This window comes from Ambystoma mexicanum, chromosome 2p (assembly GCF_040938575.1).
Source record: "Ambystoma mexicanum isolate Mex_15411 chromosome 2p, UKY_AmexF1_1, whole genome shotgun sequence".
Classification (NCBI taxonomy): domain Eukaryota; kingdom Metazoa; phylum Chordata; class Amphibia; order Caudata; family Ambystomatidae; genus Ambystoma; species Ambystoma mexicanum.
In genome coordinates, this window is record NC_090923.1 from 729,468,620 (window position 1) to 729,496,061 (window position 27,442).

The 27,442-nt window shown below is 48.6% G+C and overlaps 1 protein-coding gene across 2 annotated transcripts in view; it reads right to left on the reverse strand.

Moving 5' to 3' along the window:
* Nucleotides 1-27,442, reverse strand: part of LOC138566727 (E3 SUMO-protein ligase ZBED1-like) — a 175,046-nt gene that overhangs the window by 92,373 nt on the left and 55,231 nt on the right. Inside the window, exon 2 of one of the 2 annotated variants that reach the window (XM_069644340.1) lies at nt 249-400. In XM_069644340.1, coding sequence (XP_069500441.1) covers nt 249-318 — 70 coding nt within the window. In that variant the 5' untranslated portion in view covers nt 319-400. Of the gene's footprint in view, nt 1-248; nt 401-27,442 lie in introns of those variants that run through there. The other variant, XM_069644341.1, reaches the window with a different exon arrangement.

Consider the following 27,442-nt stretch of genomic DNA (forward strand, 5'->3'; position numbering starts at 1 on the left):
CTGAGGGACCCTTTCTTATTAAGGCCGGGCACTACAGTCATCTGAAGTGGCAACATACAACCCCCTACCCACACCCAAACATTAAATGAATTACTAGCAGTACACTCAATACCCCTCAACCCCTCCCCCCGCCCTGCCGAGTAGTGCAGTAGTCGCACATATCCAGATATTGGCACCCGTCACACCAGTGGGGAAAGGCAGGTGCAGATTTTGCAGCCAATTCTCCAGGTACGGCTTTGACAGCTTACCTTCCACGGTCTGCGGGTAGGGATGTGCGATGATGTTCAGGGACTGGTCCTCTGCCATCTCCTCCGTCATCAGTTGGTCTGTGCCGTCCCGTCCAGTCTTGGGGGTCTTCTGTAAAAACAGGGCTACTCGCTTCGATTCCGCCTTTTAGCTCCTTATGTGAACAAAGAGTAAGGCAGACAAAAGTATGAGGTTGAGAGATACACCACAGTTTTGACACATCCACGCAGAACACTGACAAAAAGTCTATTTTAATGGGTGCTATTTGTGGTCTGCATCTTTAACCTATACTGGTTTATTTTCATCAATGGTGAATTATGACACAGCTTGTAGTTTCACTATGCACCGCAGGTTTTCAATTACTCCAGACACTACAGGAAAAAAACCTGGGTTCCTCTGAGGAACTGCTATCCTGTTCCTATTGATCAATCTCCCATGCAGGGATCCATTTGCTCATTGTACATCTACAATGCAACTTCTATGCAGGGTACCAGGCTTTTTCTTGATCAGTTACCCTTGTATTGCCTCCGGGCCTACCACGCACTTAGGGCCATGAACTGTAACCCTACAGTCCCTTGTTCTTCTTGCACTACCCAAGGCTGCGCTGCCCTGGCTGCACTTACTCAGAGCATTGCTGCCCTGGTTTCCCCTCCCCTCTCCCCTGCACTCTCCCCCCCTTTCTCCTTGCAAGACTCGTTCTCGCACTTGCATAATCTGAATGACACAAGGCCTAGTAAGATCGTTGTCTTGTCCTCCCTCTGTCTTCCCTCCCTTGTCTTGTAGCGCCTAGAAACACTGGAGTACAGGCGCGTTATAAATTACTTATCATATCATGTCAATCCAGCCTGTGCAGCGAAGGGAAACAGCTTTATTTATTTAGGAGTACTGGCTGTCAGAGGCAAAATACTCATCAACATTAAAAACTAGTATTGCATATTAAAAATTAAGAAAATAAAACCTTAGGACCTGCAATTAATAGGTTTAGGGCAAGGGTATATGTAACCACAAAGTAATGTAATGTGGACACTTAAGGAATGGATTCGATGGATGCTTTGACCCAAATTCTTGATGTTTTTTTCGACATTTGCAAAGAGTGCACATTACTGGGCAAAACACATTCCTTCTACTCCAAAGGAGGACCTTTCTCTTAATTTGCATGGTACACCTGCCCTGTGTGCCACATGTCGGGCTCAAAGGATAGCACAGTTCAGACAAGGGATTGTGGACATTTACACATATGAAATTGGAATAGAAATGTAAAAAAAAAAAAATAGTGAAGGTGTGGAAGAAGTAGACTAGCAAACAGGCAAGCTGGCTGGGTTCACAGAGTGCTCCCTGCCACTGCAGTCTGGAGACTGGAGAGCCGCACAACAGGCCTGTTACCATACTTCGGAAGGAACAAACAAAAGCCCTGTAAACCCAAACGCCTGTGCTCTGGATAGGTGCCTCCTTACCCTGGTGATGTCACTGTAGATACCTACCAGTTTTATGGCGGACCTACAGTCACTGATGCCAGTTGTGGCGCATACTGGTCAAATCCCCCTCTACCACCACGCTGTTGTGGTCTGTGGGCCCTTTCTGGGCAGTTCTTACCGGTTGCCCTTTGTGCACTCAGTATGCCACTGAATTATTAACCTGGCGCACTCAAACTACTGTGCTACAGATTTGGTACAGTATAAAAGCCTATTAACATAACACTGTCCCAAGGGAAGAAGGGAATTTGTGTGGCAAGACTGGAACACTGGAGAGGCAAGACGGTGGTGAGCCAGCAATCCTGATCGGGAAGATTCCAGTGGCTGGCCCTGGGGGAACATGGCAGCATCTCCAACAGTGGTCTTCTTGAGGTCAGGCATAGGGCCAAGGCAATTTTCTTGCTGGAGAGAGGATACCTGGTGGGGTGAGACGAGATCTAAATCATAGGACATTAATAGGAGGAAAGGATGTGGTCATGGCATTTAACAGGGTTGCAATTTTGATGAATGATGCACTGTATGAACATGTAGGGGAGAGGACAACCTCTCCAAATTGACTTTACCTGCATGGGTCAATCTCTCAAGTTGAGATGTCAGATTTGGTGGGGTGAAGAATAGGGTTCCTAGTGACCTATCAAGTCAAGCCATCATGAACAATTGGTGCAGGACAGAAATAAATACACCAAAACCAATAAGCTGAACTAGGTGGTTTTGAAAGCAGAAATCAAGGCAGACGCACTGGAACGCATCACTACAATACTGCATATAGATCACTCGAACAACCAAATGAGGTGAAGCAGCTACAGGCGCTCACAATTAAGCTTCTAAAAGTACACACAGGACTGGGGAATCATGCAGCGCTACTAGAGAACTACCAAAGAGCAATTTAGTGAGTCTGGTGTGGCTCCTGCAAGGGGTAGGCAATCCAACCTGTTGAGCTTCTGTTTGATGTGGTATCAGGAACAGCTGGACATGCCGAGCGACATTCCACAGAAGACAGTTGTCAAGTGTTACTGTCTTAGGGGAGGGGAAGAAAAGGTGGCTAGAAGATAAGGAGGTTTATAAGCAGGGCAATAAGCGAGGAGTTGCGTTGGAGGACAAAGGCCTAAGTGGGGTTTGAAGGGGAATTAGTGTGTGCCCCAGTGTTCAAGGTGATCAAATCGCCTAAAGAGAACTTTGGAGCCCATGAAGGAGTTTCTTGTAGAGAGGTGGTTAAAGAGAAGCATCCTTTTCCCCGCAAAAAAAGTGATTGACACAAATGACGTCTCTAATCCAAAGTAGGTTGGTGCCATGAGGGACTCTTTGAATGATAGCGGCCAAGAAGCAGGCAGTGAGAGACTGGATAGAAGAGTGGTCTGCTTTGGGGCACTGTTGTCTGCTCATGGGCCTGTTCACAGGAGAGGGGTCTACCCACTGCATTATCTAGGAAAGTTGTGCATGGTTTTGGGTCATGAGAGCATATCAGGGAGTCTTTTGCCCCCATGATCTAAGTTGGGGGATACTGGACTAGTGCAGTGTTTACGATAGTTGTGACCGGTCAGGAAGATCTAGACAGTGGAATTCCGTTCATTTTGTTTGATTTGAAACGTAAAATAGTAACTACCACTAGCATGCAAACCCATAGGCCATGTAGGTGGGCAGCAGACCACATCATTTTACCCACCTGGGTTCTGTTGAGTAACATATCTAGATGGTGGGAGTATGCCAACAATAAGCTATGAATGAGGACATTCTGAAAAATCCTTGTGCTTAAAATCAATTCCTCATTTTCTACACCGGTTCCCTCTGTGGATCTGGGCTTCTCCATGCACAACATGCCAGGCACAAAAGCAGTTTATATAAATCTGGGCCCCTGAGTGAACTGTACCATTCCTGGTTGTAACTTTGCCATAAACTGAGCACCTGAGTACTGATGCTCGAGCGAGTAGCATATCTGGGAACTGTTTTAATTGCCTCAACAAAAACAGTGTTTTGAGTTTGGGTAACCTTCCAAATCAGTGGGGAGTAAATATATGCCCTGAATTGAATAGCAGGGTTTTTCCAGTTGTCCCAAAAGGTCTTTTTAGTGGGTGGGTGAGAGTGGGTAAAAATGGTGCATTTTATAACATTCTTCAGGAAGAATTTATCATATTTACAGACAGTAAAGGCAGAACACATGATATATTGCCATATTTCGTCTCGGAATTATGGGACAGCACCACATAGGAGCATTTCAAAGAAGAGTCATGTAGAAGCAGGGGCACTGCTGAACAGCCAGCACAATAGCTGCAATCCATTGATCCTCCGTGGCCGCCTCAGATAATCTGCCCGCTCTACATTCATATTGGGTGCCCAACGGGTAAAAAATAAATGTTCCGCTTTTGGAAACCCTGCTGCGCCCACTGGCCGAGTTTCATGGCTCTGCGTTTATCCTTGGTTAAACATTTGATCCCCCCCCAGTCACGATAACGCAAATTTTAAACAATTGATGCAGAGTATGCAGGATGGATTTGCCTCTATGACGGACAAGCTGGATGGCATAGCCAGCAACAGTCGCTCCCTTATTAGCAAAATGAAGCAGGTGTGCTCCTGTAACGCTTACCTCTGGTGCCCTGCAGGAGTGCCTGGTTCGGACTGTTTCCGAAGCGTTTCCCCCACTGGATAGACTGGTTATGATGGACACCCAAACCACTCCTTCCCCACTGTCCCACTGAAGTACTGTAGCCCAGTGACCACTGTGGTTGGCAGTGGCCCGGTAGGATTCTGAGCGTCTGGTAAGATGTGCAGAGGTGTCTGGATGGATACCTATGGACAAACAAGTACAGGTATTCAGTATGTGTCTCCTGTCTCCAGCCAGCTGTGACATACAAGATGCTGAGGGTGCGGAGGTAAGTCTTTGTATAGCACTGCTTTGTGTTCTTTCTAGAGTGCTAGCAGCTTGTGGCGCGAAGCGCGGCTTGTTTTGTATTGTTCGTTCTTGTCTGGTGGAGCGGTGTGCTTTAACAAGTTTTCTGCAGGTGTGGATTATGCGAAATGCCGTTCCGGATCGGGCCGCAGCACGAAGAAGGATTGGAGCGTCAGTCAAGCTGGATTGCAGCCGACTGACAGCTTGTTCTGTTAAGTGCGGTCTCAATGGGGAATTCGGGTGGGTATTGTCTTAAATTTCAGACTCCTGTAGTTTCTCTATTTCAGGATCTGCAATTGCAGCGGGACCCGATCAGTGAAGATTCCAAGTAAGTATCAAGAACTGAGACGCTACGGAGCTCGGTCAATAAAGTCTTCAGGTAAGTATGGATGCGAACGCAGATTCCAAACACAGATGATTTTGGACATGCACCAGTAAGGTAAGAGTCCCCATGCACGTGGAAACAGAAGCAGTAAGCATTACACTGCTCTTGCAGGTAGCAAAAGAAACACGAAGCACAGGGTGTGTCCCGGGGTGTGGTTTTATAGCCTCGGGCTGCACCCTGTAACACTAGACCACCAGGGATCTCAGGACAGTAGGGGGCCATCTTGAGTTCCACAGCAGGTCCTAACTTTGCGGCCATGTTGGTGTGGGTCGTAGTAGCTTCCTAATAAACGCATGCGCAAGCCAGCCACCCTGAAGTCCCTTCCTACATTACCATATGAGGGTGTGCCTTGTGCTCTCGTGAATGTGCCTTGTGTTCTCACTGTGTTCATGACAGCTCCAAGGCGACTGAAGCGAAGTCGCGCATTGGGTTGGCGGAGGACGACATTGCAGTACTTAAAATGCAAACGACGGGAATGGCCAATGATTTGAAGAGGGCCCTAGTCAAATGCGACAACCGAGTCCAGGTCTAGGAGGAATAACGTCCACATAGTAGGGCTCCACAAGGGCTTTGGCCACAGCCCCATGGAAAAGCGATGGAGAATCTCCATAAGGAAATAGATGGAATCCAGGCCTTCACCTCTGCATTTGAGATCTAAAGAATGCCTAGAACCCGAGGCCAAAACCGGGAGCCCCTCCTCAGCCCATTATTGTGAGCCTTTAGAACTATCAAGACAGAGACGCTATATTGCGTGAATACAATGTTAGATCTTGGCCTTGATCGTACTGGCAAAGCGCCCCGATCATTATCAAAAGCAGCAATTTGCATTTTGTCCTCTAGGATAGATCTCTTTCTGATATCGGAGTGCATGGTAGGGCAGACAGTATTGACCGATGTACTCCCCTGTACATATTCTGATCACTTTCCGGTATTACTCTCCACGCAATGGGGTGCGATGCACTGGGATCGTGTAGCGTGGCACTTCAAATCATTGACATTGCAGGACCTGGTGTTTAAGACCGTCAGAGGAGGATATCCATATAGGTTTAGTAAACTAATGATAATACTGCAGTAATGCAAGGCACGCTTTGGCAAATGTTCAAGGTGTTCATAAGGGGGATGGGGAATCGGCGTGCCTAGAGCTATTTGTAGGGACATAGCCTGTAGTGAAAGTGGTCTTCATGCTCTGGAAGGTCGATATGTTGTTGCACCCGCCCACAGTATACTGGCTGAAATCAAAACTCCCACTGGAGAAGTGTATACTACATACATACCGAGAGGTAAAGTACTTTGCAAGACCCACTGCGGCTCACAGATCTGGGCAAGAGGAGTGTCCAGGTAGGGAGCAGTCTACTATGGTCCAAATGGGAAGAGCCCCAAACTATATAATTGGGGTGTGCGATGAGTCCATGTGATGCAGCATTCCGACCAGGGCATCAGTGATGTCTTCACTTTTATAAAAACACTATATCAGGCTCAAGACGAAGTGGGCCTGGAGGCACTCCTGGAGTCCATTCCGATGTTGATTCGATTCTAGCAGATCGCACCAAAGGGCAGCTGAAAACTCCTTTCACTGCAGAAGAAATACTGCAGGTAATTAGGGACCTAACAAGAAAAGAAATCTGTGTGGGAGGAAGCCGCACAGACGGCACAGCTCATGGAGAGGCTCAGGGAAGCTGCGATTTTAGTTTTGTTAAAACCTGGTAAGCCTCACGAGGACTGGTTAATAAAGATTGCCATCTCTTATAAACATGGCCACTAAAATCTAAGCCAATGTTATCGCCAATAGATTGCTTTGTTTGTTTGTTTGTTACATTTATAAAGGCGCACCAGACCCGGGAGTACCAGGGTGCAACAAGGATATGCTAAGCTCACAAAAGTTATCTTCTGGATATTCTGTCAACTAGGTAACTCAGTGCGACATTGTGTAGTGTTTTATGTGTCAGGGAGGTGATTTTTAGCTGTATTTTGTGATGGGTAGATAGCCATTTGTGATGTCGTCTGATTGCAGGGATGTGCACTCTTTTGTTGATGCCTAGTGCAGCTCTAATGGCATTGTTCTGTAGTATTTGGAGTTTTTGGATAATGGTTTTATTGGCACTGCTGTATAGGGCGTTAAAGTAGTCTAGTCTTGATAGAATTAATGCTCTGGCCAGTATAAGGCAACTGTCATTAGAAAGGAAAGGCCTGCCTGCTCTAATCAGCTTACATGTGTAGGCTGTGGTAGAAGCCAGAGTTGTTGAAGGGCATCGTTGCGTCGAGGTAGAAACCAAGTGTTTTTACCTCTTTGGAGACAATGGTGTTACCGTCGATGATGAAGGAGGCATATTCGTGACCTAGTTTGGAAATGTTGGAGGGGGAGCCGAGTATTATCAACTCTGTCTTGTCATCATTCAGGCATAGGCCGTGAGTGGCCATCCATGCCTGAATGATGAGATAGATTCTATTCACCAACGCCAAGTCCTTGCCATGATCCCCAGAAAGAGGGAGGAGAATCTTTAATTAGTGTAGGTGACACCTAGAAGGTCCAGATCGTCGAACAGTGGCTTGGTGAATATGTTGTAAAGAGTGGGGGACACACAGGAGCCCTGAGGGACCCCGCACATGATAGGAGTGGGATCTGCAGCTGCAGGGGGTGAGAATAATCTACTGGTTCCGTCACTCAAAAATGATTCTATCCACTTAACAGCCCCAATGGAGAAATGGGCTGCTGTGTCAAGGTGCCTACAGAGGACCTTATGATCGACCAAGTCGAATGCAGCTGAGAGATCAAGTAACAGCAATAATGATGTTTTCCCTTGATCCCTCATCTCATCGATCTGAGTCTTCAGATCCATCAGAGTCGTTTCCGTCCTGTGTAGTGGTTGGAATCCTGATTGTCGGACCCCTAGGAGTTTGTGCTGTTCGAGATGTTTTTGGATCTGCAAATATGCAACTTTATCCAGAATTTTGAGTAAAAATTGTACCGTTGTGATAGGGCGGTAATTGGTAGCGATAAGTGGGTCTAAGGTTTGCTTCTTGAGAAGCGGGAGCACCCATGATTGTTTGAGATTGGCTGGGACGGTGCCGGAGGCAAAGGAGGCATTAATCAGTTTGGAGATGAAAGGGGAGAGGTCTCTCGCAACCTCTTTTATGATGTGCACTGGGCAGATATCTCCTTTACAATTAGACGGTTTGAGAGAAAGGATAGTTTTTTCTACTTCCAGGATCGTTGTTTTAGTGAAACGGAATGTGATATTTGGTTCAAGGATATTAGCATTTGGTGGAGGGTCGTGATGAGTTGGATGGGATAAGTTCAAAGAGTCTTTCTGATTTTTTATTTTGGTTTGGCGAGTGTTGATTTTGTTGGTTAGTGCTTGTTGTATCTCTGAGCCCCAGTTCTTATCTTTAATGCAGATATCGGGTGGAGAGATATGGGACTCTAGTTCTTTTAGGATTGTGAATAATTCTTTCATACTAGAGTTGGAATTAGCTATACGTTCATTATAGGAATTTCTTTTTACCTGGCAGATTTCTTTTTATAATGTGATGCAGTGGACACTAGCTTATTTTTGTTCTCATGGGAGGGGCAGAGGCACCAGTCAGTTTCAGATTTTCTTTTTAATAGTCGCAGGTCCTTTAGTTGTGGAGTGAACCACTTGTTGAGGTGTAATTTAGCTTAACTAGCTCTCAGTTTGAGAGGGGTGACTTTGTCCAAAGTGGAGAGCATGATCTTGTTATATTCTTGCACCAAGGTGCTTGGATCCAGGCTGTCTGGCAGAGAGATTAGAGTAGTAGAATATTAGGGATCACATCCACTGTTATATTCTTTTTTTAGCCTGGTTAGACAGGGTGGCACTACTTGGGGGGGGGGGGGCTATGAGTGTCTGTCTGGTGGTGGAGAGTGTCAAGGACACGAGGAAATGGTCAGTCCAGGATAGGGGAGAAATAGAGGTGATAGTTGCTTCCTCTGATACCCGCATTGGTACATCTGTATCAGGCTGGGGTTTATACAAGGGAAGTCCACATCTTTAAACCTCAAGTGCCGGTTTCATGTCATGTCAAGCATTTTCGCCCGCTACTCAAGCGGTGGCGATAGACTTGGATGCGCAAAAGGCATTTGATATGGTGTCCTGGTTTTTCTTGCTGAAATGTGTTGCGCAAATGCATCGTGGGTTAGCAATTCATTCAATATATCAAACTTCTTTACACGTGCCTGTCCGCCACCGTACGGGTTAACACAGTAAAGTCTAAATTCGTTTTCTCTTGGTAGGGGCACACAACAAGTCTGCCCAATATTGCCCATACGTTTTGCCTTGGTGATTAAGCCTACGGCTGACATGATTCAGTATTGCCACTGACAGTGGGGAATTTGGATAGCAGGACGACCAGAGATCATCTCGCTATATGCAGATGATGTGTTTCTATATATCAGATCCTCAAATCAACCTGGACCCTATAATGGAAGACATTATGCATATAGGTCGATATTCGGGATACACTGTGAAGGCATTCCCCCTGACAGCACATCACAACCCTGCGGATCATTTCCTTTACAATGAGTGCCAGATAGGTTTAAATACCTAAGCATCATTGTCTCCAGAGACAGAGGCATGGTGGTGGCTCATGCAATGTAGCCACACACAAAAATTGATTGTTGGTCAAAAAAGTGTTGATGTCCCTGGCTGGCCGCTTAACGCTGATTAAGGTGGTGTTGGTGCCCAGGCTACTGTATCGGTTTGTAAATGTGCCAATGTGGCCGGGAAAGCAGTATTTATGAGACTTGCATAGTGAGGTCTCGATTTCTGTGGCACTATGGAGCGGTTTAGAAAAAGTGGGAAAACCTGGCACATCCTTATAACGAACCTTGGCCTCGTTTACTAACCCGCACATAGATATATATTGGCTAGCAGCCCAATCACAGTTTGCAAGTTATTGGTATGGAACGTTAAACAAGAGGACAGCAGCAGGGAAGGTGGACATGAAACCCTTGATACTAGATACCAGCTATAAAGATGACTGCCCATTCAACCCTGTGTAGGCAACGATATTTGCTCAGTGAGCCATCTTTGCAAGAACTGCAGTGAGCGTACTGTATTACCGATGGTTGCCGCTGTGGAACTTCCCAGACCTCTCCTCTGCGTGGGATGTTTCGCTGAGATCGACCTGGTAATTGGGGGATCCATTTCTGGAGGGCTGATTTCTGATGCCCCTCACTTGGTGGGAGGAGCGAAGGGCACACCTACAGAGCTGCTCCAGTTTTATAGGTTTACAGCACCCGTGCAAAAGAGATGGACATGCTATCCACTTGAGCTTCCTGAAAACGTGCTGGTTGTTGATATATAGAACTATTATAACATCCATAGGTCACTGGTCGCCCTATACAAGGGTATTCTAGATGGGGACCCAGAGGTGGTGGATAAGGCCAGAGGGAGGTGGGGGTGGAATTAGGGATGTTGCCAACTGATGGACATTGGAGATCCATGTGTATGCTTACCAAGACAGTGACAATGAATATGAGATTTAAACTATTTCAGTACAAAGTCTCCTGCACATGTTGCATTACACACACCGCAAGCTGTGGAAACTATACCCCGAGCATGATGGTTGCTTGAGGTGCGGCGAGAAAGATGTAGGCTACATGCATATGATATGGTCCTGCCCGGAGCTTGAGCAGTGTTAATGCCGATGATACTTTGTCCACTATAATTTGGAGGAGGCTGGAGACGTTGCCTAGCAGTGTGTTCTTTGGGGTGTGTGTGGGGTGGAAGGATCCTCAAGAGGTGACTGAGGTTCTTTCTGAATATTGGTTACATGGTGCTAAGGGCTAGATTTTACGAAAATGGAAGGGCACACACCAGCCCAATGTCAGATTGGCTGAAGGACTTAACATGGATCAATGACTGCGAAGATACCTATATAACAATGCCGCCAATCTCGGCCTGACAGACATTTTGAGGGGGAGGAGAATTCTGCACATTCCTCACTAAAGATTCCAATAGTGATATGTAATTCTGTGATCAAACCACTTGGTGGCTGACACAATGATGGTAATTGAATAATGCTAGAATGGTGCTGTTCTTGCCAAATGCAAATGAAGTAAACAAAAAAAGAATCATACAAAAAAAGAATCATATAGAAGTGCATCAGAGAATTGTCCACCTGACAGAAACAGTGGATGTAGCAAATATTATGCCAGATCACAGGAGCACCGGTAGATGCAGTATGCCACTACTGCCATTGATTAAGTGCGAAAAAGGAAATCATATGCCAGTAGAAATTACAGCCGTTTTAGATATTGCAATAGGAGGTCATGCACACCCATTGCTGGGCTTGCGGACAAAATATATTCAGTAATTACAAAATCAAATACATGCCAGGTTACTTTCCACGTAATATACAAGATTATGTCCCCACAGTTGTGCGCTCAGCGTCCGATACTTCTCAATAGAACACACAAATTACTATGTCTCACCAATCCATTTGGTTTAATTTAGTTGATACTCTGAAAATATTAATTCATATTCAATTATTACATGCAACCTTATGATTTAGCCAACAACAACCCTTTCGCGCACATGCCTATTGTTTCGCCAATCCATTGGCTTACTCTAGGTTATGTAAAACATCCATGGTCTATACAAGATCATGGTTCGAAATTGAGGGGAGCTGGGAGATATTTAGCTCCTGCTTCTAGTATAGTAGAGCCTGGTTAGCTTGAAACCAACAGCTACCAGGAGCTACATTTGGCTCCTAGGACCAACTGGTGCCTTCCAAACATGTACATGTGACATTAACTGAATATTCTACAGTTAATACAGAAGAATTAAAACACATCTAATACACATTTAAACACAATGGTTCATACAAAATCGACAAAAAGTTAACCCAGCATCTCTGGTAGCTGTGGTTCCCCTGCGGTAGCTTCTGTTGACTAGGTGATGCCCGACACCCAGGAGCTGCTTTTAGCTCCTGCTCACTGAACCTAAATTCAGTATGCGTTTGCTTTGAACGATTCCTGTTCTATAACAATTTGTACATATGCCATTTACACAATGCGGTTTCATGAACATTTTTCTAATATATTTAAGAGTTCCATCTGTGGACAAGAGTGTAAAAAACGAGAATGGAGTGTGTGAGGTGAAGAAATAAATGTATAATTCAGTCTTCCCTCTACTAGATGCAGACTGTGTAGCCTTTTCCAACTCTAATTGAAAAAATCCAAGTTCGGTTGGCGCTGTGTCATTTAGCAACACCTACCCATTCTCTTACTGTTAACGTATATTCGAGTTCTTCTTAAATAATCCACAGCGTTGTGAAACCTATTGCTGTGCTGCTTAGAATACTTCAGCATTGGGGGGGGGCACTGTTGCGCCGGAATAAGATGGCCGCCTAACCGCAAAGCTCCGGACGGGGAGAGTGTTCGAACCCTGCTAAAGACTCCTTACATGTGGCTATCTTGCCTCAGGCCGACGGTACCCCTTCATGATCACATCCGCTGCAGCCCTGCGGATTTCTGGACCCCGCTGCCATCCAGAAACTGAGCTTTGCCCCTTTGCTGTCACCGGGACTAAGCGAGCTGGTCCCAAGCCGCACCGCGGCTCCGGCGACTGCAGCTCTCTTCCCCCACCTGAGGGCGCGGCGCAGTGGGCCGCTGTGGGGGAGGGGTGCCAGAGCCCTCCTCGGCGACCTGAGCCCGGCGGCTCCCGGGGCCGCTCTACGCACCAACAACTTGCAGCATCACCCTCCCGGAGATCCCCGCGCATCCGACTGAAGCCTGCGACCGTTCCCTCCTGTGGGCTGCTGTGATGCCTGGACGCCAGACTTTCCCGCTGCGGGGGGCAGAGGCATCGTCGCGGACCCCCGCGGCTTAACGTCGCCTGCCGGTCCTCCTCCGCCGCCCCCACCCACGGACGATCGGTCGTACCCACGACAAGGTAGAGGGGCACGAGGGGGGGGGTCTCAACTCAGATCTCCCGGCCCTGCAATCCGGGCCACCATTAACCTAGCCGACCCACGGCCGCTGGCGCCGCTCACTGGATTAGTGCTCCCCCCCCCTGGGAGCCGCAGGGCCACGCACGGAGGCATGCCTGTGCGGCGCAGCACTGTCACCTCTGCAGGCCCCGGTTCGCCCCCTCGGCTTCCCGATACCTGTTGCGGTCCCCGGGGCTGCTGTGCTACATCATACCCGAGTGAAAAACCTGCTACACACCCCATCTCGGTGGTAACACTTGACGGCCATCCCTGAGCTTCATTACTGCAGGCATAGACTCTGCTCCTGCAAGCGGGACTCCACCAGCCGCCAACCGACTGCGCCTGCTGCGGGTGTGGGTTCCCCGGGACCCCGTGGCCGGACATCGGCCCCCTCGAGCTGGCCCTGCACCCCCTCTGGCTGCTATTTCCACTTAGACAATACCTGCAATCCCCGCCTAGAGGCGACCCCTCTACTCCGGGCCAACTTTGCTCATAGCTCACCACAGAACTGCATTACTTGCGCTTTTTGCTTCACTGCGCCTTGCCCCAGGGGCCCCTACTGCCATTGTCTCGAGTGGGGTTGCCCTCCCTTGAGCTTCTCTGATTACGCTACTCCTGAAGACACCGGACCCACAGGGGTGTGATAACATACGTACCCTACAGACGCCGGCAGATACATTGGAGCATTGGAGTGCCGGGGGTCGCTCCACAGACACTGTTTCAGCTGAGCCTCAGCATCATTCTCCTGGCTTCCCCCCACCCGAGCAGTCATCTTAAAACATGCTCCACTTGATCGCCGACGCCCTCTGGGGTCCTTGGTACCCTACACTTACCGGCACTATGACAAAGGGAGCCGGGGCTGGAAAGAAGCAGGGCTCGCTAAACATGTTTGCCAAGACACCGTCCAGACCGCCGCCTGAGCCCCCGGAGAGCGCTCCCACCATCCCAACACCATCGACCTCCGATGACTCGGAGAAGATGATGGAATACATGCGTGAAGGATTCACATACTAAACTGGACGACATGAACGGCACCATCTCTTCCATAAAAGCCCATATCGAAAGAACTGACAGCCGAGTCGCCGAGGTCGAGACTAGGGTCGGTGCAGCTGAAGATGATCTTGGGTGTTCTCCGGGCCACAGTCTCCGCACTCACCAACCGAGTCCCGTTCTAGGAGTAACAACCTATGTATTGTTGACGTCCCCGAAGACAAAATCAAAGAACCCATGGAGGACTATGCAGAATGTATCCTTTTAACATTCCTGGATACACCAACACTCTCCGCACAGTTTGCGGTTGAAAGGGCACACCAATCTACTGCTAAACCTAGACCAGGGGTGCCTCCTCGCCCCATCATAGCCAGGGTCCTGAACTTTCGGAACCGGGATGCCCTCCTACGTGCAGCCAGGACCAAGGGGGAACTACGTCTGGGCTCGGCGAGGATACATCTCTACCCTGATTTCTCTGTCGCAGTGCAACAGGAGTGCAAAACCTTCATGGATGTGAAAAAGAGACTACGTGATTTAGGAGTCAAATACTCCATGCTCTTCCCTGCGAAATAAAGGATCGAACACTTGAATCAAACACACTTCTTCGCTTATCCCGGAGGAGGCATCGAAATTCGTTGATGAACACTTTCCTGGTTGACCCTTACACTTCAATGGAAATGTTTTGATTACTAGTTCATTTTGTTGCTCCATTGATCCTCAGCAATGTGGCCTTATATGTCGCACAGACTCATGGCGCTTAGAGCGGTTTGACACCCAGATGCAGTCCCAGTTGGGAAGCTGCCCTACAGCCGTCCCCAGACCTCCCCCCGGTGATTGGTCACTGTGATCCTGGATGGCACTGAGCCACTCTGGGCCGATACTATGTGCTTGCATTAGTGCTATGGGTCCACGGCTAAGGTTCCTTGTTTCAGCTGCTCTCTTTCTCCTGGCCCGGTGCTCTTTGTGTCCTCCCGCTGCACTGAACACCTTGGTTAAATGTTGCTGTATTGTACAACCTCCTTCCACTCTCCCCAGTCCGGCGCCAGGCTAACTAACAGCCCCCCAGGCACAGATGCCGAGTGAATTGTTGTTGTTATGGGTTTGTTGGGGTTTCGTCTCTAATTGGGGGAGGGATGTGGGTGAAGGGTGGAGGAGGGAATGTTATGTTTTTTTTTAAAACTCTTGACAATCACTGGGGACGCCACACACGCTACAGTAGCACATCATGAACGCATTGGCAGGGTTCCACTTACACCCAGAATGACCGTCTTCCTGTTGCTTGGAAGTCTCTGTCCAGTATCCCAAACAACACCACAAATGGCGAATAACGACCTGGAATGTCCGCGGCAACTATAAAAAGATGCGGCAGATACAACTGCACGTGGAACGCCATGGTGTAAAAATGTTACGCTTACAAGAAACCCATGCGCGCTCTTAACAATGAACGGTTCGCCAAACAATGGGGTCCCCAAAGGTATTACACCAACTATTCTATGCAGAGCCGCGGCACGCTCACTTTAATTCACAGAAGCCTGAAGTTTTTATGTAACCACTCAAGTGTTGACCCTCTAGGTAGATATGTATTGACCATTGGTACACTACAACACCAGGAGGTAGCCATCCTGAACATCTATGGCCCGAATGTTGACGACCCCGATTTCTATCTACACCTAGTCTCGGTCCTGGAAAGCTACCCCCTAATCCCGATTATATGGGGCGGTGATTTTAATACAATATTGGATGTCACCCTGGACAGGTCGGGCTCTCGACCTCGCCAACTCTCCAAAGCAGCCTATACCATACTCACTGCGCTCCCGCGTTTGGCATGGATAGACGCATGGCGGATAATGTACCCCGACTCCCGCACGTACTCATTTTATTCCTCAGTCCATGATTCCCATTCTCGAATAGACCGGTGGCTTATAACCGATATGCTAGTTAGATCCATATCTCACCAGGCTATCCTTCCCAGAACGTTATCAGACCACTCGCCAGTACTCATTTCACTGAACTGGGGCCCGGACGCCGAAAGGACGAGACAATGGAGGATGGGTCCCCATACTCTTCTAGATCAGGTCTTCGTCACCGAACTGGAATCCTCCATTGAGGAGTTCTTTGAGGTCAACGCAGAATCTGTGACAACACAAGCCATACTCTGGGAATCCTTTAAAGCATATACAAGAGGTATCGCCATGTCCAAGGGATGTGGCATCCTAAAGGGAATCTGTGCAGACATCTCCGTTACTGAATCAACCCTAGCTAATCTCGAGACCCAGTACGCCCAAGACCACTCCCCAACCCCTCTGTCAACAATAGGTTCGGAACTAGACAAGTTTCACTGCCTGGCAGAATGAGAGGTCAAATTCCTGGACTCTCCCCATTCGGTAAGAAAATATGGGGAGGGAGAGCGCCCTGGCCGTATGCTGGCAAGACTGCTCCGCCGTGAGCTCGGTGCCCCCAATATCCCAGCTATATCAAGATCTGACGGCTCAGTGGCCACTTCCCCACAGGACATTAATTTGAGTTTCTATCGTTCTACACCTCCCTGTACTCGGAGGTCGATGGCCCCCCCTATACCAGAAATCGACTCCTACTTGGATAATCTCCCTCTCTCAGTCCTATCCGAGGAGGCGGGCTGCTCTCTGGAACGCCCCATTACCACTGATGAGCTCACTGAGGCCATTGAGTCGTTGGCATCGGGTAAAGCACCTGGCTCGGATGGGCTCCCCATGGAGTTTTATAAGCAATACAAGTCAGTCACTCATCGTCCCGCGCCTCCTGGCCCTATGGGAGGAGTCATCTCATAGGGGTATACCTCCTCCTTCCCTTCGTGAGTCATTAATAACAGTCCACCTCAAACCCGGCAAGCCCCCTACCCAGTGTGGCTCATACCGCCCACTCTCAATGATTAACAGTGATATTAAAATATTCGCTAAACTTCTGGCCAACCGCTTAGCCCCGATCATGCCCCACATTATCCACCCTGACCAGACAGGATTTGTCCCGGATAGGTCCACATCCCTTAATTTAAGGAGGCTCTTTAACGTGATCAGCAGGGTCAACCCCACCACATAGGCGCTAGCGGCCACCTTGGACATGCAGAAGGCATTTGACTCGGGGAGATACCTCTGGCGGGTTCTTGTGAAATGCGGGTTCGGCCCCAACTTCCACGCCTGGGTTAAACTACTCTACACAGCCCCCTCAGATAGAGTTCGCACGGAGGATAGGTGCTCCACTCCCTTCCGATATCCAGAGGGACGCGGCGGGGATGCCCTTTCTCCCCACTAATCTTCGCCATTGAGCCCTTTGGCGACATGATTCGCCAGTCTCACTCTCACAGGGGATTATGCACAGCGGGTCAATCCGATATAATTTCCCTCTACGCAGATGACGCTCTGCTGTACATCCGCTCTCCTGATACCAACCTTGCCCCTATCCTCGAGGACGTCGCCCGATTTGGTGATATCTCTGGATTGAAGGTTAACTGCTCCAAATCTGTGTTGTTCCCACTTACGGATTCCACACAACCACCATTGGACCTGGGGGGAATTCACCTGGTCTCAATCTACCATCACTTACCTGGGGGTGGTTGTTTCCCGACACACGTCACAGCTGCGCGAGGACAATTACCAGAGTTATCTGAAGAACCTGGCCACGAAAACGTCCAGCTGGACTAGGCTGCCCATTTCGCTTGCAGGCAGGATTGGAATACTTAAAATGCCTCAGCTTCTTTATCGTTTCACCAATCTGCCCATGTTGCCAGGGGACGCGTTCTTCAAATCACTACGTCAAATTTGTAACACCTGGGGGCGTGCCCAGCATGCGAGCAGGCAAGACGCGAGTCCGTGGAGCTCCAGGGGCCACCATAGAAATCCTGTTCCTACATCCTTTCAGTGAAATGTGTTTCGGTTAAAAAGTCATCGGTGGCGAAGAGGACAAGTTGTGGCATAGGCATGCGAAGTTAGAAGGCGGGAAATCAGTCCATCAATGAGATATTCGCCGACTACGAACCCCGATCGGGTGCGTAGTCACAACGCCAAGATGGCCGCCGCCATCTAACGAAGACACCGAGGAGCTATCAGAGGACTGGGAGAGTGGCGGTGCTCCCGCCTCACTGATACATCCAGCACCGGATGAGTTCGCACCGTGTGCGGGGGGCGGGGCAGGAGAGGAATCGTGAGAAGCGGTGAGAGTGACGTCGAGGCATCGGCTAACGCTGCAGCCTGCAGTGACTTGGAGCGGAGGGTGTGCGGCCCAGAAAGAAGGTAGGAAGGGCCGCTGCGCCGGAGGGAGCGGACAGACCCCCCCCCTTCCGCCCGCTGAAGTGCACGATCCCACGGATCCCAGGGACTGTGAGACACCCCATCCGATCCTCCCCTGTCCCCCCCTCCCCACTTCTGCTTCGCTGGAATAGCGGCCCGCCGAGGGACTGGCAGCGATATCGAGACTCCGCTCTGAGGAAGGAGCGGGAGTCCCAGGTTGAGGTGTGGCGGCCCCCTTCTCCTCCTGCGAATAAAACGAACTGTGCAACCCACAGTCAGCCTTGTCCTCGCGGTACATAATCCCTGCAACCCGCGGACTGCGCAGGGTGACATAGGGTGCACTCAGAGCCGGCAACAGACTGGGGGCCTTTTAGGGTAAAAAAAAGGCACGCTGGACGGTGTGATCCCCACCGCCCATGACATTTGACACCTCTTCAGCAAACAGCCCACCAGAGGACACATAGGTACGAACCACCTCGCCCCAACCAAGGAGTGATGGCAACGGCACCCGCTCAACAGTGGTGTCACATCAGCCAGTCGATGTCACTGGGGAGAGGCGGCCAAGCAGCATCTGGAAAGCCCTGGTCCAAGAACTAGCTCTATCAGACACTGCCCGAAGCGGGCTAATAGGAGGACCCTTGGGGAGACGCAATGGCACAGGGTAACCAGTATAGCACTACCCGTGAAGTTCATCAAGGTGCTCCATAAAACAAGACCCTATAGATCACACTGCTAACTCCTGCACTGCAGAATGGGGAAAGACAAACCACGGAAATCAAGCATACAAAGCAGAATGGACCAATATGCTTTCGCCACCACATCTCAGCCGACGGATCAACCACCGCAGTCAGACCCTCTGGAAGACGGGGATACCCTCTCACTGAAAGATGTAATGGCAGCCATCGCGAACTCCCGCACCTCTATGGAAACAAAGATGGATAGTATGGCGGCGGATGTGTCCTTCCTCCGCCATGACTTGCAAAAACTCACCTCCCGAATGGGGGAAGCAGAGCAGCGCATCTCAGGTACGGAGGACAACATCGGTAATATCAATCTACAACTGTCACAGGCACTGCGCCGGCTGAAGACCCTGGAGACCAGAGTGGATGTGGGAGAGGGTAGGTCTCGCCGTAACAATGTCCGTATCCTCGGAATCCCGGAGGGGACAGAGGGACCGAGCATGGAATTGTTTCTGGAGGAGCAGTGGCTAGCGGATATCTACGACCCACATTCTTTTCAAAATTCTTTTCAGTAGAACGTGCCACAGGATACCCTCTGGCAAGCCTATCCCAGGAATGCCACCCAGAACTGTCATTGCTAAGCTCCTCAATTACTGCGACAGGGACGCGCTGCTCCAGATGGCCCGTGCAAAGGGAACAGTCACTTATAACGGCTCCCGGATAGCCTTCTTTCCTGACTACACGAGAGAAGTGCAACGCGCGAGACAATCATTTGAACCACTGAAGCGGCAGCTCTCCTTCATGAAAGTCAAGTTCGAATTGCTATTCCCAGCTCAGTTTAAGATTTATCACAAAGGGACGACCACACACTTCACTGACCCTCAGGAGGCCTGGAAATGGGCAGAGACCCACATTGAAGTTGACTGGTCGGCGCGACCAAGGAGACAGGAAGGTAGACCCCGGCCCCGTCCAGACCGGGTCCCCCGAGAGAGGCCCCCGGTGGACGTAGAACCAGCAGCTCCGGAACAGGCGGCGGAGCCCGCCGAGCATCGGCCAGAGTGATGTAAACAAACATTGTGAATGGGGCTGAGGGCCACTACCTCCCCGAATGCAACTGGAACCAAATATTGGAAATAAAATAGGTGTGCTACCTATAGACAACCTAATTCTGTACTTGATATGCAGTGTTCAAGCAACACAACAGTCTCCAGTGAGCTCCTGAGAAGCAGCAGGGCCAATTGCGACTAGGACGCCAGCGGTCCCTTGCCTCCCGTTTTCCATTTCCAGAGCCAACAGATCCGGGTCCCTGGGATTATGACCGTGACAACGCCCAAGAGGCATTCCCATCCTGATCTACATATAATAACACCACGAAACCAACATAACGACAGCGGCCACCCGAGGCCACCTCCCAAGAACTTAGACTGTGACTGCGAACCGTCGGCTTGGAACCGGTACAACCAAGTAAGACAGTTAAAGACTGAGCAAGGCAAAAGCAAAGAAATCAAGGTTATGGTTATTGTTTAAGGTGTTACCTGTCCTTTTGACAAGGTGTTTGGTTGTTGAACTGGGCAACAGATGCTTCAAGTTGGGTGGAGTATAGGATGGGGGTGGGGGATTCAGAGTTGTTACGTTGAAAAGTGTATTATGTTTAAAGGGCCCACAACAAATACTCCCTAGCACATGACCCGAATGGAATGCAAGAATAAGCGAGTCTTGACAAAAAACCATCAGACGCACGATATAGTCCAATCCCTTCTCGGACTGGTGGATCATAGCATACTCTTAAATGTACAATACACTGATATCACACATGCACAAGTCACATGGCACAAAGCAACAACGTAGATAAGAGCAGAGCCATCCGAGTGATGACATGGAATGTTAACGGGCTTGGAAATAGTCTTAAGAGACATTTTTCCTACAAGCATTGAACCGCCATTCATCGGATGTGGTCTTTTTAACAGAGACGCACCTGGCTGGCACTAACTGCACACTGTTCAGACGCACAAATTACCGGCAAGCCTTCCATGCCGGATTCATCATGGGATCACGTGGGGTATTGATCCTGATACACAAAAGACTTCCCTACAGTCCCACCGTGGTCACCCAAGACCAGGGAGCCAGATATGTATATACGATGGGAACCCTGTGGGAACGCACTATTTCTATGATCGCCATATATGCACCGCCCAACCTACTAACCTCTCTGACTACCGATATTACGCCTCTAATTGTTGACAACACTGAAGGCCTCACGTTAATTGGGGGAGATTTTAACGAGGTCATGGACATAGAATTAGATAGGACACATGTACGATCCAGAAATACGCACTAAACTCGCCACATTCACAGATGCACTAGGATTGCAAGATGCATGGAGGTCTCTCCATCCCAACATAAGAGAATATTTATATCACTCTGGTGCACACGCGTCCCTATCCAGGCACACCTGCTCCCCAGGGGTATTTCGGATCACTCACCACTTATGCTAACGATTAGGACCAGCAGGGCACTCCCGCCACCTAGTTGGAGACTGAATAGTTATTACCTGGGGTTTCCCGAACTGGTAGAACATATAAAAAAGGTTACCGAAACATACCTTGAAATAAATACAGACTCTGTAGACAGCCCGACAACGCTATGGGAGGCACTAAAAGCAGTATTAAGGGGTGAAATTATAGCCTGGACTGCAGCTCACAAGAAAAAGCACCTTGAGGCGATACGTGCAGCTGAAGCCAAGGTACAGGCCGCAGAATCTGCTCACCTGTCTTGGGACCTACCAGAGACACACCAGAGACACACCGAGCACTGCAGCTAGCACAAAATCAATTACAACACATAGCTTTAGATCATGCGAAACAAGTGCATGCTGCAATGCGAGCGAAAATATACGAAACTGGAGACAAGGCGGGGAAAATACTGGCGTGGTTGGAGCACAGGGACTTGGGTCTTACTCAAGTCAGGAGACTTAACGACGGGGAATCCAGACCCACTAGTAGAGGACCAGGATATAGCGGAGAGATTTGCTAGATATTATGCTGAATTGTATAGTGCACCAAACACACCGCCACCGACCGAAATATTAGAAGAAATTACCCTTCCTATCTTGGACGAACAACAGGTGGCCACATTGGAACAAGAAATCACAGAGGAAGAAATAACCTGTGCAATGTCAGACCTCCAGTCAGGAAAAACCCTGGGCCCGAATGGCTTTCCTGTCGAACTATGGAAAAAGATAGGGGCAAACATAATTTCTCCACAACTCCTGTGATTGTTTCAGCACTCGCGTTCACAGGGTAGCCTCCCTCCAGACCTCAGGAAAGCTACAATAATAGTTTTGCCAAAAGCAGACAAGCCACCTGACATATGCAGTTCCTACAGACCCATCTCTCTTATAAATTGCGAGGCTAAAATACTCGCAAAGGTGCTAGCTAATCGGCTGCAACGAGTCATACACACGCTCGTGCATCCAGATCAGTGTGGGTTTATGCCACAAAGATCTACTAGGCAAAACATATACAGACTACACACAGCATTAGAGAAAACCCCTCAGATACAAAACCCCCTGGCCCTACTATCCATAGACTTTGAAAAGGCATTCGACTCAGTGCACTGGGAGGCGGTTTGGGAAATCATGCGACGAATGGGCATAGGCCCTTACTTTAGGAGTTGGGTCAAATTACTATACCATCTTCCAGTAGCGGTGACAAAAGTAAATGGGTACACTTCTGAACCCTTCCAGTTAGGTAAGGGCACGAGACAGGGTTGCCCCCTATCGGCATTCATTTTTGTACTAGCAATTGAACCCCTAGCAATCCTATTAAGATCCACACAAACATGGAGTGGCTTCAAGTGGGCAGATGGATGGGAGGACCGAGCGTCCTTATATGCGGATGACCTGTTGATCTATCTGGCGAACCCGCGAGTCTCCTGTCCCATTGTGTCGCTTTTATTAGAACGATACGGTGCGTTCAGTGGACTCCGTGTCAACTGGTCAAAGTCCATACTATTCCTGGTGAAGCATACAGATATGGCAATACCGGAGGTGCGCCCCTACCGCATTGAAAGGGAACAATTCAGATACCTCGGTATACAAATTACACACAGACTAGCAGACTATGTGGGGAAAAATCTACACCCAGTGACAGCCAGGTTCAATGAAGATGTTCGCCACTGGATGTCCCTACCGCTTACACTGCTGGGAGGCGCAGCGCTTTTCAAAATGATGGCTCTCCCCGTTTTCTCTATGTACTACAGAATGCACCATTGCCGATAGCACCCAGTGAGTTTCATAAGATAGATCAAATTCTTAGGAAGTTGTTATGGAAGGGGGGACACCCAAGAATGGCACTTACCACTTTGCAAAGATCCATACGGGAGGGTGGGATCGGGCTCCCTCGACTACAGACTTATTACTGGGCCAGTCAAATGGCAATAGTGAATGACAAGTTGCATGGGGATGCCACTCTACCGCACAACATATTACCGGATACCAACGCGCAGGAAAGACCCATCAGGAGCCTCCTATACAGGAAAAAAGATCGATCGGCTGTCCCATCCGTGGCATCGCATGTAACCCTAGTTTGGACAGAAATACATAAATACTTAGGTTGGGACAAAAAATTACCTTTAGCACAACCACTCTGGAACAATAGACATCCCCCAGAAGTGAACAAACTCCCTAAATGGCAATTATGGGCCCAACTGGGTACGAAAATTGGTGATGTGGTACAGGACAATGGGATAATAGCATTCGCAGATCTGTCTGCCACCTTCAAACTTCCACCTAATGAACAATACCACTATATACAGCTTAAACACGCGCTGCAGGCTCACCTCCCTGAATTGAATGACATTATTCCCCACTAGAACGCTACATATTCCCAGAACTGCTTACACAGAAAGTCACATCGACTATGTACAGTGCCATCAACTCCTTTTCCACGAAAGAGCCATCAAGCCTGCAAGCCAAATGGGAGAGGGAGGTGGGCGACATACTTCCAGAGGACTGGGTGACTGCTTTAATGTACCCTAGGGAAACGGCCATTTCCTCCAGGCTCAGATTAATCCAACTGAAGATACTACATAGGGTTTATTACCCGAGGGTGGCACTATTCAAGTGGGGAAAGGCTACGAACCCACACTGTTTTAGATGCAAGAGGGAGGAAGGCTCCTATCATATTCTGTGGGAGTGTGCCAATATCCAACAATACTGGCAACGATGTTGTGATGAACTGTCAAGGGTAATGGGTAAGAGGATACTCGTAAATGCCAAACATTTACTGTTGGGGATAGAAGAGGACATTGATCTTACGAGGTATGAGAAAGCGCTCTTATCTACCACCACAGCGATACTTAAAAGGAATATAGCGCAGCTCTGGGGCTCCGAAAGAACACCGAGCTTTGAACAATGGATCACGGATTTGGACAGTTGCATTGCTATGGAAAGAAAAAAAAAAAAAGAGTCTATACTGCTAGGGGGTGTCCAGAGAAAGCGCAGAAAATATGGCAATGCTGGGAAGCAGCGCACTAATAGTAACTTATAAGGATGTGCAGCTACGCCATTCAGAGACTTGCAAATGAATTGGTGAATATAACATGTATGAGACAAACTGCTGTGATATGTTTAGAAGCTCGCTTATAAGTGTTCAAGGCGGGGAGTTGCTGGTGGGCGGGTATAGGTAGTTTTGTTTACTCCGCTGTGCGGGGCTGTACGTTTTGTGTTCTCAAAAACCAATAAAATGTTATATAAAAAAAAAAAAAAATGTGTAACACCTTCCTATGGCACTCGGGTGCAGTCCGCCTCAAACTCTCTACGCTAACCACCCCTAAGGAATTAGGTGGGTTTAACGCCCCAGATTTCACTAGATACTGGGTGGTAGCTCAATCCTAATTTGCATCACATTGGTTCAATACCACTGACCCTCCCCCACATGTTCGATTGGAGAAACGGACAGTCTCCGACCGGGTGATTGGCTCTCTTATCCTTAAACCCTTACATCCTGATCCCGACTCTGCACACCCCGTAGCTAGTACATCCTTAGCATTAGCCAAGCTGTGGGCTATGGTTGATGCACACCACCCATTCCTTGGGGACCTGCCGTTATGGAATTTCCTCCCCGATGTCCCATCTGTTCCATAATCCATCGTTACCAGTTGGTCAGATGCTGGCTTCCTGGCGCTCGGCGATATATACACACAGGACAACTTTATTGAGTGGACTGAACTCCCCACTTCCCTCAGGCGTCGGCCCCCAGCGTGGCTGCAATACTCCTCCCTCCGAAGGAACCTCAAATCGAGATGTCCGGACTTCCCCACACTACCCCCGGATGAACCCATAGTAGCGGAACTTTGCTCCTACTCAAGGCTTTATTCCCAATTACAGGTTAGAGCGGCCCCACCCTTGACCAAATTGAGGCGCAGCTGGGAGGAGGACCTGGAGGTTGAGATCACCGACAAGAGATGGTCCCGAATGTGCGCTCGCACCCATGATGTGTCTTATAACTCGAAATTTAAGCTAATACAATTCAAGGTACTGCAGAGGTATCATCATACCCCTAAGAGACTACATTGTATGTTCAGCGAGTCCCCTCCCTACTACCCCAGGTGCGGCTCGGATCAGGCAACCTACATTCATATGCTCTAGCACTGCCCGCACCTGACCCAATTCTGGTCTGACATCTGCTCTACGTTATCGGATATATTGGAGCACACCATCACCCCCACCCCACTGCATTGCCTCTTCCATGACTTCCCCCCATGACGTGACTCGAAGAAACTGGCGGGGCTCTGTATGTTGCTGGCTGTCCGCTGTATATTATTATGTTGGCTCCGGCCCAAGGCACCCACATATGCACAGTGGCTTAGAACAACTACATGGGCACACAACACGGAAGAAGCCTGGTGTGCAATGCAGCACCCACACACGAGGCCAAGAGACATCTGGCGAAGGTTTCGTGATTACTTGTCTGCCATGGCTTCTCCTTCAAACTCTGCTCATTCTTCTCCAGGTTGTTCCCCATAATGTGACCACTCTGTGATCTTGGTCTCCTTATCTCGAGTGCCAATGTTATATGTGCTATCCGAAGCTCTGGCTTGCTTCCATAAGATGTTCATGGTATACTAGTAATGATGTATGTGTATTATTATTGCTGCTGGAGTCATGTGGCTCCCTGTGTTTTTTCTGTGAGTTGTCAAGACCAATAAAAAAAGGTTTAAAAAAAAAAAACAAAAAAAAAAAACAAAAAAGAATACTTCAGCATTGTGCGGTTAACATTATGCTAAAAGTTCCAACTGCTGAAATGCACCACGGTACTCACGCACATGCCAGAGTTCAGCTCAATGCGCCTGGCTAGCAATTTAAATGGGCCATCCCAATTTCCGCGCTACGGAGCCGGGTACAACACGGCCTCATTTCAATGCTAACAAGAACGACATAGTTTTATGCATATTAGTGCTACTTTTTAAAAAAAAATCCCCCCAGTAAGAGTAATTGTAAACGGAACGAGGTAGATGCCCTACTCGTGAATGAGGAAAGATTAACCCAACACATTGATGTACCCATCTGCTCAATTATGTCCGCATGCCCAGTTTCACTTACTTGCTAGAAGAGTGAATGTGTCTTACAGACCCTCAAGGAGTCTGGCTTTGCCATCCATTCAAGAGCTGCTCATTTGCAGCAGTATTATTGTAGCATCCAGAGACATCTCTTACATAAGAAGTTGGACTTCCCCTGGTGTGGGTCCTCTTACACAAGTATATTCACTGCTCCGACATCTATTGGCTCTTTCAACTCCATCTAGCTTTCGCCTCCATCCGCATTTTCACAGTTGGGACACTAAAGTGCCTTTCTGCCCCTCCTGCCTCAACTGGTGGGTATTCCCTCAACAAAACTCTGCTTAGACTGAATGCGATCTGGGTAATGGTTTTGAAGAAAACCCCACATGATCCACGAGTTGTACATCCATTTATTCAGAACTTCCAAGACCTCCACCATCAGCAACGTAATCCTCGCGCAAAGGTAGAAAGCAGTGCGACTATCCAGGGGTCTGCAACCTGTGGCTTTCCAGGTGTTTCGACTACAAATCCCAAAGACCCCTCTCTATTAATTATGCTGGATAGGTTTAATGGAAGTTGCATTCCAAAACCTCTAGAGAGCCAACGGTTGCAGACCCCCCTACAGCATCATTCAAAATAAACAAGGCTGCAGCTTATGTTTGCTTAACCAATGGAAACGAACCCTGTGAAAATGCAGACCTACCAAAAGTGGCTGTCATCGTGCTCTTTTAGGAGAACAATGTTATGGTCCTTCTGGCAGGTGGGGGACATTGTAACCGAGATGCGTTTGTTTTTCCTTGCCATCCAGATTCATATAGTTTTTGTAATAACATTTTTGATATATCAAGATTCATGAATCTGCTATTGTGAGGCTGTATGGTCCAACATGCTCTCACAGGAAGGAATCCAAGTTAAAGCAAGGTAAGGAAAACCTGAAACCAACTCAATTCCTTCTCAGAATACATCACTTTGAGGTGGTCCCGACTGGAGGATTAAGCAGATACACTGTT